This window comes from Peromyscus maniculatus, chromosome 14 (genome assembly GCF_049852395.1).
Source record: "Peromyscus maniculatus bairdii isolate BWxNUB_F1_BW_parent chromosome 14, HU_Pman_BW_mat_3.1, whole genome shotgun sequence".
Classification (NCBI taxonomy): Eukaryota; Metazoa; Chordata; class Mammalia; order Rodentia; family Cricetidae; genus Peromyscus; species Peromyscus maniculatus.
The window spans coordinates 82981616-82996737 of NC_134865.1; the positions used below are offsets into that span (position 1 = coordinate 82981616).

The 15122-nt window shown below is 45.4% G+C and overlaps 1 protein-coding gene across 3 annotated transcripts in view; it reads left to right on the plus strand.

Annotated features, from left to right (window-relative positions):
- Positions 1–15122, plus strand: part of Tecpr2 (tectonin beta-propeller repeat containing 2) — a 94479-nt gene that overhangs the window by 24606 nt on the left and 54751 nt on the right. For all 3 annotated transcript variants that reach the window (XM_006992141.4, XM_076551410.1, XM_076551409.1), the window contains exons 3-5: positions 4466–4594; positions 5536–5667; positions 10832–10989. In XM_006992141.4, coding sequence (XP_006992203.1) covers positions 4466–4594; positions 5536–5667; positions 10832–10989 — 419 coding nt within the window. The remainder of the gene's footprint in view (positions 1–4465; positions 4595–5535; positions 5668–10831; positions 10990–15122) is intronic.

The following is a 15122-nucleotide window of genomic DNA, read 5'->3' on the forward strand; positions in this document are numbered from 1 at the left end:
TGCAGGCAACAGAAAGTTGACTGTGACACTGGGAGTAGCTTGAGCATAGGAGACCTAAAAGCTCACCCCCACAGTGACACACTTCCTCTAACAAGGCCACACCTACTCCAACAAAGCCACACCTCCTAATAGTGCTACTCCCTTGGGGGGCCATTTTCTTTCAAACCACCACATTCCACTCCCTTGCCCCCAAAGTCTTGTAGCCATACTATAATGCAAAAGTACATTCAGTCCAACTTCAAAAGTCCCCATAAAAGTCTCAAATTTATTTAAAAGTCTAAAGTTCAAAGTCTCTTCTGAGATTCATGCAGTGTCTTAACTGTAATCCCCTATAAAATAAAAATAAAAAACAGATCACATACTTCCAACATGTAATGGCACAGATACATATACATTACTATTCCAAAATATAAGGAAGAGAGTATAGTGAGGAAATACTGGACCAAAGCAAGACCGAAACCAGATGGGCAAACTCCAGCACCTCCATGTCTGTTGTCAAAACACACACTAGTCAGATCTCCAATTCTGTCCAGCTTTGTTAACTGCAAAAATGCAACACACTTCTTCTCTTGTTCTGGTTCCACTCCCTGGGATCTCCAAAGCAGTCCAGGCTTCAGCTTGAAAGCTTCATACAATGGCCTCTCTGGACCTCCATTCATGGACACCCCTGACACATGCAGCAGCTTGCCTTAATCTCAGGGACAAATTCCATAACCCGTTTCTTCTATCCTTAACTCTAAAGCCAGAACCATGTGGCCGAAGCTGTTGTATTTTGAAAATGGCTCCCAGCAGTCATGGCAGGTGGGAGCTGAAGAGAGAGATATACCATGCAGACCACATTCACATAGAGCTTTATTGGGGGGAAGGGAGAGAAGGGAGCTGAGGGGAGAAGAGGAAGAAGAAGAAAAAAGAAAAAGATATGAGAAAGAGTGGACCCCTCCTTTTTATGAGTAGACCTAGCACATGTGCAGAGAGACCACAATGAGCACATGACATTGTCAGGATCTTGAGTGGGCTAAGGTATTGCCTGCATATTGGCCAGGTCCCCAAGAGGTGAGTCTGAATGCTAACAGAAGCTACCAAGTTCTGCTGCTTACTGGAGATGAAACTTGGGCCCCTAGTTCAATTATATCTTCACTAGCTTTCTATCTTTCACTGCCTAAGCTTGGCTGTCTCCAAACTGAATCTCTGGACCAGGCTGGTCTTAAACTGAAAGATCTGCCAACCTTTGCCTTTCTAGTGCTGGGATTAAAGGTGTGCACCACCACACCCAGCTCTAAGCTTTTCTTTAGTTCCTTTTCAGGGTTGGAAATTTAGCTGGCTGGGATCTTGCCCTGAGGTCATCACTCCCTTTATTCCATTTCTTAATCCATTTATCTCATTGAACACAGGACTTATCTCCATTCCACTTCCCAGTGTTCTTTTTCTTCTTAAAATTTACATTTTGTGCCGGGCGGTGGTGGCGCACTCCTTTAATCCCAGCACTCGGGAGGCAGAGCCAGGTGGATCTCTGTGAGTTCGAGGCCAGCCTGGACTACCAAGTGAGTCCCAGGAAAGGCGCAAAGCTACACAGAGAAACCCTGTCTCGAAAAACCAAAAAAAAAAAAAAATTAAAAAAAAAAAAATTTACATTTTGTTATTTACCTGCTCAGCTTGCACCTTTTCATTATAAATCTTCATCAGAGTTACCACTAATAACCATAAGACAGAGGCTATACTGGGCTATTTTGAGATTTCCTCTGCCAGTCCAAAACTTTACCTCATAATGCTCAGCACCACTGTCTTCCATGCTCCTACTAGTATGGCCCATTAAGCAGTACTTAAAGCAGTCCACTGCTTTTCTAACCCAGAGTACCAAAGTCCACATTCCTCCAAACAAAAGCATGGTCTGGCCTATCACAGCAATACCCTAGTCCCTGGTACCAACTTCTTAGAGTTTCTATTGCTGAGAAGAGATACCATGACCACAACCACTCTTCCTTCCTTCCTTCCTTCCTTCCTTCCTTCCTTCCTTCCTTCCTCCCTCCCTCCCTCCCTCCCTCCCTCCCTCCCTCCCTTCTCTTTCTCTCTCTCTCTCTCTCTCTCTCTCTCTCTCTCTCTCTCTCTCTCTCTCTCCCTTCCCAGCAACCACATGGTGGCTCACAACCATCTATAATGAGATCTGATGCTCTCTTCTGGCATGCAGACAGAATACTGTATACATAATAAATAAATCTTTAAAAAAAAAAAAACCCAGATCTTATGGAGGCATTTTCTCAATTGAGATTCCCTTATTTTCAATGACTGTAGCTTGTGTCACGTTGACACTAGCTACAAACTATTGTCCTGCAACGTTGACCTGCCTGGATGATCCGCTGGGGCAGTAGTGGCACAAAAGTGGGAGGAGCAGCCAACCACCGTCTGATTGGATCTAAGGCTACTCCATGCCTAAACACTGCTCAGCTGGCCAAGAGTGTGAGGCTGGGCAGGCCGGGGTCCTAGAGGGAAATAAAAAACTGTTGTTCTGGTAAATGAATGTACTAATGTAATAAAGTAACTACTGCTGTGGTGGTCTGAATGAATACGACCCCCATAGGCTCGTAGGGAGTGGCATTATTTGAAAGGATTAGGACATGTGGCCTTGTTGGAGTAGGTGTGGCCTTGGAGGAAGTGTCACTGGGGTTGGGCTAGGGGTTTCAGAAACCCAAGCCATGTCCAGTGTCTCCCTCTTCCTGTTGCCTGCCAATCTCGATGTCGAATTCTAAGAGTGCTGTGGCAGCCAGGTGGTGGTGGTGCACACCCTTAATCTCAGCACTCAGGAGGCAGAGGCAGGCGGATCTCTGCGAATTCAATGCCAGCCTGGTCTACAGAGCAAGTTCCAGGACAGCCAGGGCTAGATGAAGAAACTCTGTCTTGAATTGAACTCAGGACCTCTGGAAGAACAGCTAGTGCTCTTAACTTCTGAGCCATCTCTCCAGCCCCATAAGATCCATCTGTAAGGCATTTTCTTAATTAGTGATTGATGGAGGGAGGGCCTAGCGCATAATGGGTGGTGCTATCCTCTGGGCTGGCAGCCCTGGGTTCTATAAGAAAGCAGGCTGAGCAAAACAGGGAGCAGGCCAGTAAGCAGCATCCCTCCATGGCCTCTGCAACACCTCCTGCCTCCAGATTCCTGCTCTGTTTGAGTTCCTGTCCCGACTTCCTTTCATGATGAACTGTGATATGGAAGTATCAGCTAAAGTGATAAATCCACAGGAATCTGTTTAAGAAGTATTAGGGAAATTTATTAAGGTAAATTGAGGAAATACACTCAGGAGTACAGAATGGATTAGACAGCTGAAGTCGTCCTCTGAACTGACCCGGAGCCAATCTGTCTTGCAGGCAGGAGCAGGGAGAAAGGTCCCCTCTCCTTCTCCTTTTAAGAGGTCATGTGCAATGGCAGGAAGCACGGCCTCCTTCGGGCAGAGGCAGGCGGATCTCAGTGGGTTCAAGGCCAACCTGGTCTACAGAGAGTTCCGGGACAGCAGCAAGGACTAAACAGAGAAACTCTTTTTAGGGAAAAAACAAAAAACAGGAGTGGATAAAGCCAGGCATGGTGGCAAATGAGCAATAATCCCAGCATGTGGGAAGCTGAAGGGGGAGAAGGGACGGTTTGTTCAAGGTCATCCAAGGTAGTATAGAGACCCTGTCTCAAAACAGAAACATCCATGGCAACAAATGATTAATGAGTAAGCAAACTGTGTATGACTATGTAAAGGGATAGAGCGAGGGAAATTCTCATGGATGCCGCAGCATGCTTCATGGACCTTACGGACATTGTGCTAGGTAATAGGCAGATGGAAAAAGACAGGCAATAAGGTCTTAGAGTCCTAGAGGTCTAAAGGGAATGGAGTTCCCAGGAGCTGGGTGGGGAGGGGTCTGGTGGGAAAATGGGCTTATTAGTTTTTTGTTTTGTTTTTTTATTTTTTATTTATTTATTTTTTTGTTTTTGTTTTTTTGTTTTTCAAGACAAGGTTTCTCTGTGAAACAGTCCTAGCTGCCCTGGAACTCTCTCTGTGCACCAGTCTGGCCTTGAACTCAGAGATCTGCCAGCCTCTGCCTCCCCAGTGCTGGGATTAAAAGCGTGTACCACCATCACCAAATGGGGCTTATTATTTGATGGGTATAAAGTTCCCACTTTACAACATGAAAATAATTCTGGGAATGGAGGATAATAATGGATGACTATACACTGTAGATATACTGTGTACCAAAACGTATTCTAAATGGTAATTTGGGATTCTGTATATTGTAATAATAATAATAAAAAAAAAAAAAGGCAGAGATCCTAGAAAAAATTGTCTTTCTGACTTGTATACATTTCCAGTCAGAAATTTATATGCTGCAGCCCAGGGCCTACTTTCGTGGTTCTGGCTTTACAGCTACTTTTTTTTCGTGTAAGTGTCTCTGGTCACAGGTAGTTTGTTTTTGACGTGTCCTCCTTTAGGGGAAGATGGAGTCTATCACCGTGGTGAAGCTGCTGAGTTGCTTTGATGACCTTGTGGCAGCAGGCACCGCCTCTGGGAAGGTTGCAGTTTTCCAACTTGTGTCCTCATTGCCGGGGAGGAACAAGCAGGTGAGTGCTCAGGTTCTAGCATTGCTTCCCTTCTTGGCAGGTTCCTCGGGATTTTTAAGATGAGAAATCCTCAGAGCTGGGTATGGTGGTACACGCCTTTAATCCCTGCACTCTCAAGGCTGAGATAGGTGGGTCCCTGTGAGTTTGAGGCTAGCCTGGTCTACAGTAGTAAGACCCTGTCTCAAAAAAAAAAAAAAAAAAAAAAAAAAGAAAGGTGTGGCGGTCCTTCTCTGCCTAGAAATCATATATTTACCATGACATTGTGCTGCTTATAACTGGGTGATATCTTTGTCCCTGCACGGGACATTTGGCATAAAGCACATATTAGTGCTCTTACTTTTACTTAATGTACTCTTGTGTTCTTTGTGAGTTTTTTTAAAATTATATTTTGTGTGTGGGGGTGGGTGGGTGTACGCGCGCACGTGTGCAGCGTGGGCAGGTGAGTGAGAACCATGAAAGTAGGCCCTGGGCTGCAGCATATAAATTTCTGACTGGAAATGTATACAAGTCAGAAAGACAATTTTTTCTAGGATCTCTGCCTTTTTTTTTTTTTATTATTATTATTACAATATACAGAATCCCAAATTACCATTTAGAATACGTTTTGGTACACAGTATATCTACAGTGTATAGTCATCCATTATTATCCTCCATTCCCAGAATTATTTTCATGTTGTAAAGTGGGAACTTTACACTCAGAGAACAACTTAGGGGAGTCAGTTCTCTCGTTCTCATATGGGTTCCAGAGATCAAACTCACATCCCAAGCTCGGCCACAATTGCTGTTATCCGATGAGCCATCTTGTGAGTTTCCAGTGTGGGTAGACAGAGGGAACCTTGTGCACAGTTGTGTGTGGGAAACCAGCTCCCCCAGAGTAGGAGTGACAGTCCCATAACTGCAGTCACTCAGCTCTCCCTTCCTTTGCTCTGCTGTCCCCATAGCTTCGGAGATTTGATGTCACTGGTGTTCATAAAACCAGCATCACAGCTCTGGCTTGGAGCCCCAACGGGATGAAGCTGTTCTCCGGAGATGACAAGGGGAAGATCGTCTACTCCTCTCTAGATCTGGATCAGGTGAGGTGATCTTCAGAGATGCTGTCCATCGCCTTCCTTTATCTGTAGTGTGTCTCAGTCTTGCTCACACTCAGTGGCTTGTGCTCTCCACCACGGTGCCCTTCTACTGCCAGTTGTTACAGCGTTTTCTCTCATGGATGTTTCCAGTGGTTTGTAAGCTTCTTTTACTGTGACTAAAGAGTTGGCCTGCAAAACCAATGGTGAAAATCATATATTTGAGTCAGACATGGCGCTGCCCTGTAATTCCAGCCCCTGAGAGCTGAAATAGGAGGATTTCCATGAGTTTAAAGCCAGCCTGGGTTGCATAGAAAGTGCCAAGCCAGCTGGAGTTACATAGTTCAAGTATCTCAAAAGGAACAAAAGGACAAATTGTACACGTTTCCAGTCATGTCTGTGGACAAAGGGTAGTGATCCAGTGAATGGGGAGCTTAGCTGCAGCCAGCATCTTCCACGGAAGACCTGTGGAGGAAGTGGTGGAGAGACTTAACAGGAGCGCGGTGTTCTACCCCAGTTACCTCTTCGTCGGAGCACCCGGGGCTGTATGTGGTCTACATTTTCACTTTTATTTACTTTGAGTGGGGCATGGGGCCTTCCCCACACTTCCCCAGTGTGTGTGGAGGTCAGAGGACAACTTGCAGGAGTCAGCTCTCCTTCCACCTTGTGGGTCCCAGGGATCAAACTCAGGCCATCAGGCCAGACAGCAAGGATATACAGAGAAACCTTGTCTCAAAAAACCAGAAACAAAACAAAACACGCAAACCAAAAAATTACATGGAGGTTTCCTTCCCTTCCCTTCTTTTCCTCCCCATCTCCTCCCCCACCCCCATTTCTTTCTTGTATGTGTGTGACCTAATGAGTTTAATTAGGGCTGCTTACATGTACATGGATGTTGGAGGTTATTTTTACAAGAGCATGGACACCTTACTACTAGTGGCTACACCACTGGAGAAGATCTCTCCCCAAGCAACCATTGACTGCCAGTGGGTCCTGTGAGCCCCTCCCCTGTCCATTTGGAAGGCTGATGAGACCAATCTTACACTGGTCTTGTGTAGGTAGTCATAGTTACAATGAGTTCATGACCATATCATGCCCAGAAGATAACATTACACAACACTCTTCCCTGTCTTGAGGCTCTTATTCTGCTCCCCCTCTTTCTGAGATGTTCTTTGAGCCTTGAAGGGGACAATATAGATGTCCTGTTTAGGGCTAAGCATCCAATAGTCATGTTTTCTCGGCACTTTGACCAGTTTTGAATTTTTTCAGTTAAATTCTACCCACTGCAAAAAGAAGCTTCTCTGATTAACACTGAGAGAAGCACTAATCTAAGAGCATAAACACAAATATTTAGAAGGTAGTTTGATGGGTACAACATGTCCATTTAGCAAAACAGCAATAGTAGCTTCCCTGCTAGTACCTATGACCTCTCTAGTTGTGGGCTTTTGACCAGCTTTCTAATAGCAAGCATGCATTCCCTCCTGTGGTGTGGACCTTTGGCATACTTTGCCTGACAGGTGGATCCAAAATGGGGTAGGGCTGATGATTTTTTTTTCCTCTAGAAACCTGCATAGCACTACCTTCTGGCACTCTGAAAACTGGGAGGCAAGGAGTAAGCTTCCAGCTCAGTTCTTGCTTGATTTCTCTGTGTCCTGCAACCTAAGCGTGGGTGTCTTCAGCAACAGGAGTTATCATCTGGTTTTAGTGGGCAGCCAAAAGCACCCGCAGGGGTTGGAGAGATTCTGTCTTGGTCAGCGTTCTATTGCTCTGAAGAGACACACCATGATCAGGCAACTCTTATAAAAGAAAGCATTTGATTGGGGGCTTTTTGTTTTGTTTTGTTTTGTTTTGTTTTGTTTTTTGTTTTGTTTTGTTTTTCAAGACAGGGTTTCTCTGTGTAGCCCTGGCTGTCCTGGAACTCACTCTGTAGACCAGGTTGGCCTCGAACTCAAAGTTCCACCTGCCTCTGCCTCCTGAGCCCTTGGACTAAAGGCATGTACCACCACCACCAGCTACAGGTTCTTTTCCTTGAGATTCAGTGTGCTTCATTCTGCAGGAGGTCCGTGTGTGCACATTCCATTTGATCATATCCAGTGTAAAACCACCATTTCCTAGGGGTGAAATTACCATTTTTCTCCATCAAGATCATATTTTTAGTGTGAATTTGTGGTGGGGGAATGGTGACTTTTGTAGAGTTTGGTGCAGTGGTCAGGGTTCATGATGAGGTTCCAAGTGGCTCTATACACAGTGGTTCCTGTGCTTTCAGTGAAAGCCTTTAGAGGACAGTTTGTAGGGCATGACACATCCATGTAGCCAAACAGCAATAGTGGTGGAAAGGGCATGCAGATGGAGAGATGGCCAAATAAATTAAAGCAAGTGTTTTTAATTTGGGTCCATGGGCTGTCTCCCCCTACAGGTGGGGTTCAAGAGATCAGCACTGAACACGGGCAAGATAAGAGTTTTTATAGCACCAAGGTAGGGGGTTTCCAAATAGGGGATTTGGCAGGCAAATAGACAGAATTATGGGAGCAACATAAAAAGGTGCTCATAACAACCATTAGAAACAAAGACATGGTTGCCAGTTCCTGCAGCAGGCAGTATAACTACCATCTGTAGTTAAGGTTGCAGGTGAGGCATGACCCAATACTTGAGAAACAGAGATTTGCTCATAAACATGAATGGACCTAGTTTGTCTTTACTGTAAGATGGCTTTGAAGCCTAAGTTGGAGGCAGGCTGGTTTATCAATGGCTCAAGGGTTAAGAGCACAGGCTGCTTTACCAAAAGACCTAGGTTCAATTCTCAGCACTCACATGATAGCTCATAACCATCTGTAACTCCGGTTCCAGAGAATCTGACACCCTCCTCTGGCCTCCGCGGCTACCAGGTCCATATGTGGTATATAAACATACATCAGGCAAAACACCCATACACATAAAATACAATTTTACACTTCAGATAAAGGCCATGTAACACTATCTCAGTATTCTATGAAAATGGTTTGGGCCTGGCGTATGCTATGAGAGAGTCTTAGAGGCCTAGGGGTATGTGGATTCCACTTAGAACTGCTGTTCTGTGGGAACATCTCTTGTCAAGGTATCAAGGGTTTAGATTCTGCTCTTTCCTGGTGCTTCTATGGAGTTGTTGCTCCCTGTCATCCATTCCTGTCCCTATGAGCAGATTGCTAAAGAAGCCAAGAGAAAGCCACTCAAGCTTTCAGAAAATGGAAGTCTCCTTGTGCGTCTTAGGAACCAAACCCAGGGCCTCTAGAAGAGCAACCCATGCTCCTAACTGCTGAGCCATCTCTCCAGCCCTTGAAAACGTATTTTAAAAGATGCAGGTGCTTAATGAGATTTGGAAAAAAGACAAGAGAATACTTGTTTTTATGAAATACAGCATAGTGTAACCCTAACATAGGCTAAGTTAAAAACTGTAAAGTTACATTCTGAATAACTCAGATGAAGGGGAATTTGCCTTCAAAGTTCTCAGTATTTGGAGAGAATGGAAATTTCACCATCTTGGTTGTGGTTGATTGTGGTGTAGTTAGATAACTATAAATATATGAAAATTGAAGTCAGAAACCTAAAAATGGTGGATTTTACTGTGTATAGATTTTATCAGTGGATCTCATTATTGTCCTCTCAGACACACGAAGGGTCAGTAAAGTGGCATTATTCTTTTTGTTTGTTTGTTTTTGTTTTGAGACAGTCTCTCTGTGCAGCCCTGGCTGGCCTTGAACTTGGTATATTGACCAGGCTGGCCTTGAACGTAGAGATCTGCCCAGCTCTGCTGGGATTAAAGGCCTGCACCACGCCAGCTCTTACAGCATTATTCTTAGACAGCTGATCAAAGTGCTGCTGCGGTTGTTGCTCATCTTCCCCTCCTCTGTGAGCAGACCGCTGATGGAACCAGGAGAGGCCGCGAGGCCAAGAGGGACAGAAACAGGCTTTTTGAGGCTGAGTCTTATATATAGCTCAGGTTGGCTCTGAACTCACAGCAAAGCCTATCTCAGTCTCCTGAATGCTGGGATTAGCAGCATGTACCACCATACCTGGATTAAAATCAGATTTTTGATACATGAATGTGTTTTGTATTAGCAGTAAAATGGGGCTGAAGAGATGGCTCAGAGGTTAAGAGCACCTGCTGCTCTTCCAGAGGTCCTGAGTTCCATTCCCAACAACCACATGTTGGCTCACAACCATCTGTAATGAGATCCGGTGCCCTCTTTTGGCTTGCATGCATATATTCAGGCAGAACATTGTATACATAATAAATAAATCTTTAAAAACAAAACAGTAAAATGCCTTTAGAAAGTCACTGTGTGTCTATAAAACGCTATTAATCATGTATTTAATACATTTTTATTTAGTGTGTGTGTGTGCGCGCGCGCGTGCGTAAGGAGGAGTATGGAGAATTCAAGGTCACGTGTCAAGGTCAGAGGACAACTTTCAGGAGTCAGTTCTGTACTTCAATAATGGGTTCCTAGGCTTGAACTCAGGTTATCAGGCTTGTGTGACAAGCCTGTTTATCTGCTGAGCCATGCCTCTGATTTCTTTCTAACGTGTTTTCTGTGACCCTTCCAGTTGGAAGGATATAATGCCTACAGGGTTGCTTCAGACTCCTTGTAGAGAGACTATGAGAGCAGATCACTGTCACAGGGATTTCCTAGACAATCATACTCTCCTATATGTTATAAGATACTTAATACACATGGTATGGCATATTTTTAATGGATTCTTCTTTGAATTATTTACTAGAACATTATTAGAGAAATATGTAGGTTTTTTTTTTTAATGTTTCTTTTCAACCTTGGTATAGTATGAGATAGTTGTTAATATTTATTGTTTTCTTGTTAGTAAGGAATTTTCCAGATGTCATTGCAGTAGGTTAACAATGAATCTGGAGAAAATTAAAGCATATTTTTTGTTGTTGTTTTGTTTTGTTGTGACAGGGTCTCGTGTAGCCCAGACTGACCTTAGACTTATTATATGGCCAAGAATGACCTTGAACTCTTGATCTTCTTGCCTCTGTCTTCCAAGTGCTGAGATTGTAGGTATGCACACCGTGCCTGGTACCACAGAGTACTTTTGAGTTCAGTACATTAGCAAGAAGTATGTGTGACCGCTGGGGGGCAGCTGGGCAGCTTTGACCCCCGGCCTGGCTCTCTCCCAGGGTACCTGCAGCTCACACCTGGTGTTGGAAGAGCCGTCTTCCATTGTGCAGCTGGATTACAGCCAGAAAGTGCTGCTCGTGTCGACCTTGCAGAGAAGCCTGCTCTTTTACACAGAGGAACAGGCTGTCAAGCAGATTGGATCCCAGCCACGGAAAAGGTAAGCTTCAGGCATCTTCATGTGGCTCTCAGTACTGGCCTCTAAGTTCTCCTAGGTTTCCTGGTAGCCAGATGTGAGACCACAGCCACACCAGCTGGGGTTCCTGGTAGCCTATGCCTGCCAAAGATGCTTTGTGGAGTCTGATGGGAACAGGAAGTCCTCTAGTTGAGATTCAGAGGCCTGGGAATATAGCCACTGCAACCCAGGACTGGGTCTGAGGAGCCTAGGAGACAGTGTTGTGTGTCCCATCCAAGCATGGTTTCTCTCTATGGTCCTCTCTTGTGCCCATGGCTCCTAGTGTGCTGCATACTAGCAGGGTTGTGATGAGACTAGGTAGCCTAGCAGATGTGGGCCTCTCCCATCATGGAGGCTAAAAGGCAGATCCAGGTCTTACTGAGGGTTTTGCTAATGGCTATGGAGTACACTTCAGCATGCTATAGAAACTTAAGCAGGGGCAGGGTGGCAGTGGCACACACCTTTAATCCCAGCACTAGGGAGGCAGAGGCAGGCACATCTCTGAGTATGCCAGCCTGGTGTACAAAGTGAGTTCCAGGACAGCCAGGGCTATGTAAGAGAAATCCTGTTTCAACAAAGAGAGAGAGAGAGAGAGAGAGAGAGAGAGAGAGAGAGAGAGAGAGAGAGAGAGAGAGAGAGAGAGAGAGAAGAAAGGAAGACAGAAAGGAAGGAAGGAAGGAAGGAAGGAAGGAAGGAAGGAAGGAAGGAAGGAAGGAAGGAAGGAAGGAAGGAAGAAAGAGAGAGAAATTTAAGCAGGCTTCCACTCAGCCTGGGGTCAGAGAAGGGTTCTTGTAGGTATGAGGACTATGTACTGGGTAGGAGAGGCTAAGAAGGGGAGGGATCTAGGCTGAAAGAGTATGTCTGTCCTTAAATAACCTGCTAGAGGAAGGACAGCAAAGAGAAGGCTAAAGACCTAGGACTCCCCACAAAAGGAACATATGTGCATCCTGAATATTACTGTCCTCCTGAAACAATAGAAAAAGGAAAAAGCTTGTAGCCCTCTGTAGCTACTTTGTGTGGAGGTGGGGAGGAGGGAGGCAGAACAGTGGAGGACCTTACCTGAGAAGGAGGGCCAGGAGCCAAGTGGATGTGGGGAGCTTGCTGTGAAGTAGTTTTGGGAGTGAGAGGGCTCCCATCTTGTGTCCTCCATTCAGTAATGGGATATTGTTGCCTGCATAGGTTTGGGACAGGATGGCAGTGAGTTAGGGAATGTGGAGAGGATTTGAGGCAGACTGGAGAATAAAGAGACCGACAGGCATTGGGAGGCCTGCCCGGGGCTGGTGGTGCCATTGGTGACAAGTGTGAAGGAAGGGAGGGGGAGAGCAGACAGTCGAGTGCATTCATGATCTGTCCCGTGCCTTGTGCTTTGCAGCAACACTAGGCTTATTCTCTTCTCTGCCTGGCAACTCTCCTATTGGGAGATTCTCTCATACCCACGCTTTGGCTCCTGTGTTCTTTTCTCAACACCTTCTCAATGCCATCAATAGTCTGACCTCTTTATAATAGGGATCTTCCTGTTGGCCCTGGAAACCTCTGGAATTATGCAGCCTGGTTCTGCAGAACTGAGTTCTGACTTTACCTCTGTGTATCTCCTTCTGCTTGATGGCAAGTTCTAGCTCATTGGAAGAATTGAGGACTGTAAAGAAAGGCCTGCAAGGCAGCGATGATGCACGCCTTTAATCCCAGCACTCGGGAGGCAGAGCTAGGCGGAATCTCTGTGAGTTTGAGGCCAGCCTGGTCTACAGAGTGAGATCCAGGACAGGCACCAAAACTACACAGAGAAACCTTGTCTCAAAAAACCAAAAAAGAAAAGAAAAGAAAAGAAAGGGGGGAAAAAAGGAAGGAAGGAAGGCCTGACTCCCTTATCTTGTGCTTGGAAACCTTCTATGCCTGTCGTATGTGTGGTATGGTAGGGTCTTTTGTCAACCTTTACTAAAAGTATACTCTAGGCCACTGGTCCAGCATGCAGAAACAGAGGAATATGTCCTCCTTCTCAGGAGAAGGATGAATTTGTAGAACCTTGAGTGTAAAGCAAGATAAATGCGCGAGTTTCTAACTTGTCTTAGGGCTTACTTCCTGTCATGTGCGGCCTTAGGTGATGATTACAAGGATGAGGCTAACCCTGTCCACATGCTCCATTCAGCAAGTGTTGGAAACGGCTGCTTCATGGGCTGGTCCTTTCCAGCTAAGTATCCTCTGTCAGCTCCCTCACAGAACCCCCCGACCCCCTGAACACACCCACATTCTCAAAGCCAGCTCTCCCTAGGACCCCTCTTCAAGATGCCCACTTCTCCTCCTATACAAATGCCTGCTGTAGTGTGGGATGAGCCCTGGTGAAGAGCTCATCTTCATCTTCACCTACACACACATCACAGTTTTATAGGAGCACATGTGAAAACACATGCCCTGGTTACATACAGCAAACAGACAGAAGTGACAGGAGAGTGGAGAGCTCCCATAGACAGAAAGAAGACAGGCTTAACAGTCGGATCCCCAAACAGATGGTTTGACAGGTAGAGGAAGAGGCACTGGGCTGCCTAACTAGAACTCCTTTGGGCTTTTTTGTTTAGGGGGCCTCACTAGAACAAACCCACTAAAGACAAGAATCAGACACAGTCCTATTACATAGTTGTCTATGAAAACTCTGTGGACTCAAAACAGTTGATTAGTCTAACGATCCTTGTTCCAAAGCGGGATCTGACATAGGATATCTTCCCTGGATCCTATCTAGAGGGATTTCATTACTAAGCTGCCAGTGGGGCCTAGTGAGACATGCAGACATCCAGATAACTATCCCCCTAGGGGTCATGGGGAGTGAAAAGAGATGGGCTGGGAGTAGATGGGACAAGGTAGCTTCTCAGGCAGGAGACTGAGAATGGTTTTGAGCTGTCCTGTAGTGTTCTCCTTCAGTCTCCACTTGTTCCTGAGTGTGGACATCACATTTCCTACAGCTTATCACATGGAGATCTCAAAAGGTTAATAACTGCACACTCAAGCCAGTGCCCTCTTAAGAAAGAACTGTTTAGAAAAAGGCTTAGAGGTGAGCTAAAACTCTTCAGTTTGAACTCTGGTTGAACTCTGAGCGTTGACAAAGATAGAAAACAGTGAGAGCTCCTGAGAACTCAGTCTGTGGAGTGGGCTGAGGTGGGGGTCTCGTGGGTAGACTGGTAGCATATTGACTATCAACTTGAATGCAACAACTCAATAATCTTACTCTGGAAATAACTTTATTAGGCCTGTATCCTAGGAAGGATGTACAAAAAATGTTTATGGCACATAGTACTATTATGCAAAATAGCTTAAGAAAGCTAGGCATAGTGGCACATGCCTTTAATCCCAGCAGAGTCAGGCCTGGTCTACACAGTCATTTACAGGCCATCCAGGGTTGCATAATGAGACCTTGTCTCAGAAAACCAACCAAAGAAACAAGAAATAGTTTAAGGAAAAGGCTAAGGTGTTGCACAGTGGTCAAGGACCTACCTAGCATATGTGAAGCTTGGGCTCCATTCCGAGTTCTGTCCCCCCAAAAAATAGTAATTCAAATACCAGACTGGTAGCACAGTGGCAGATCACTTACCTAGCATGGATGAGGCCCTGAGTTTAATCTCCAGCCATACGGGAAAGAAAAAGAAAAGGAACAAAATGTCTTAGGTGGGCTCAGTGGTACACCCCAGTAATCCCAGCTCTTGGTTAGTGGAGACAAGTAGATCAGAAGTTCAGGGTCATCCTGGGCTCTATTGCAATCACCATAGACTTCCAAATTCCATGCTAGCATTGGCTTCATGAGACCCTGCCTCAAACCCAACAAATTAACAACAGCAACAGTAATAAGATTAAATAAATTATTTATTTTTAAGATTTTATTTAGAGCTGGGCATATTAGTGCACACCTTTAATCCTAGTCCTTGAGAGGCAGTGGCAGACAGGTTTCCATGAGTTCCAGGACAGCTAGGGCTGTTACACAGAGAAACATTGTCTAGGGAAAAAAAGAAAGAAAGAGAGAGAGGAAGGGAGGAAGGGAGGGAGGGAGGGAGGGAGGGAGGGAGGGAGGGAGGGAGGGAGGGAGGGAGAGAGAGAGAGAGAGAGAGAGAGAGAGAGAGAGAGAGAGAGAGAGATTT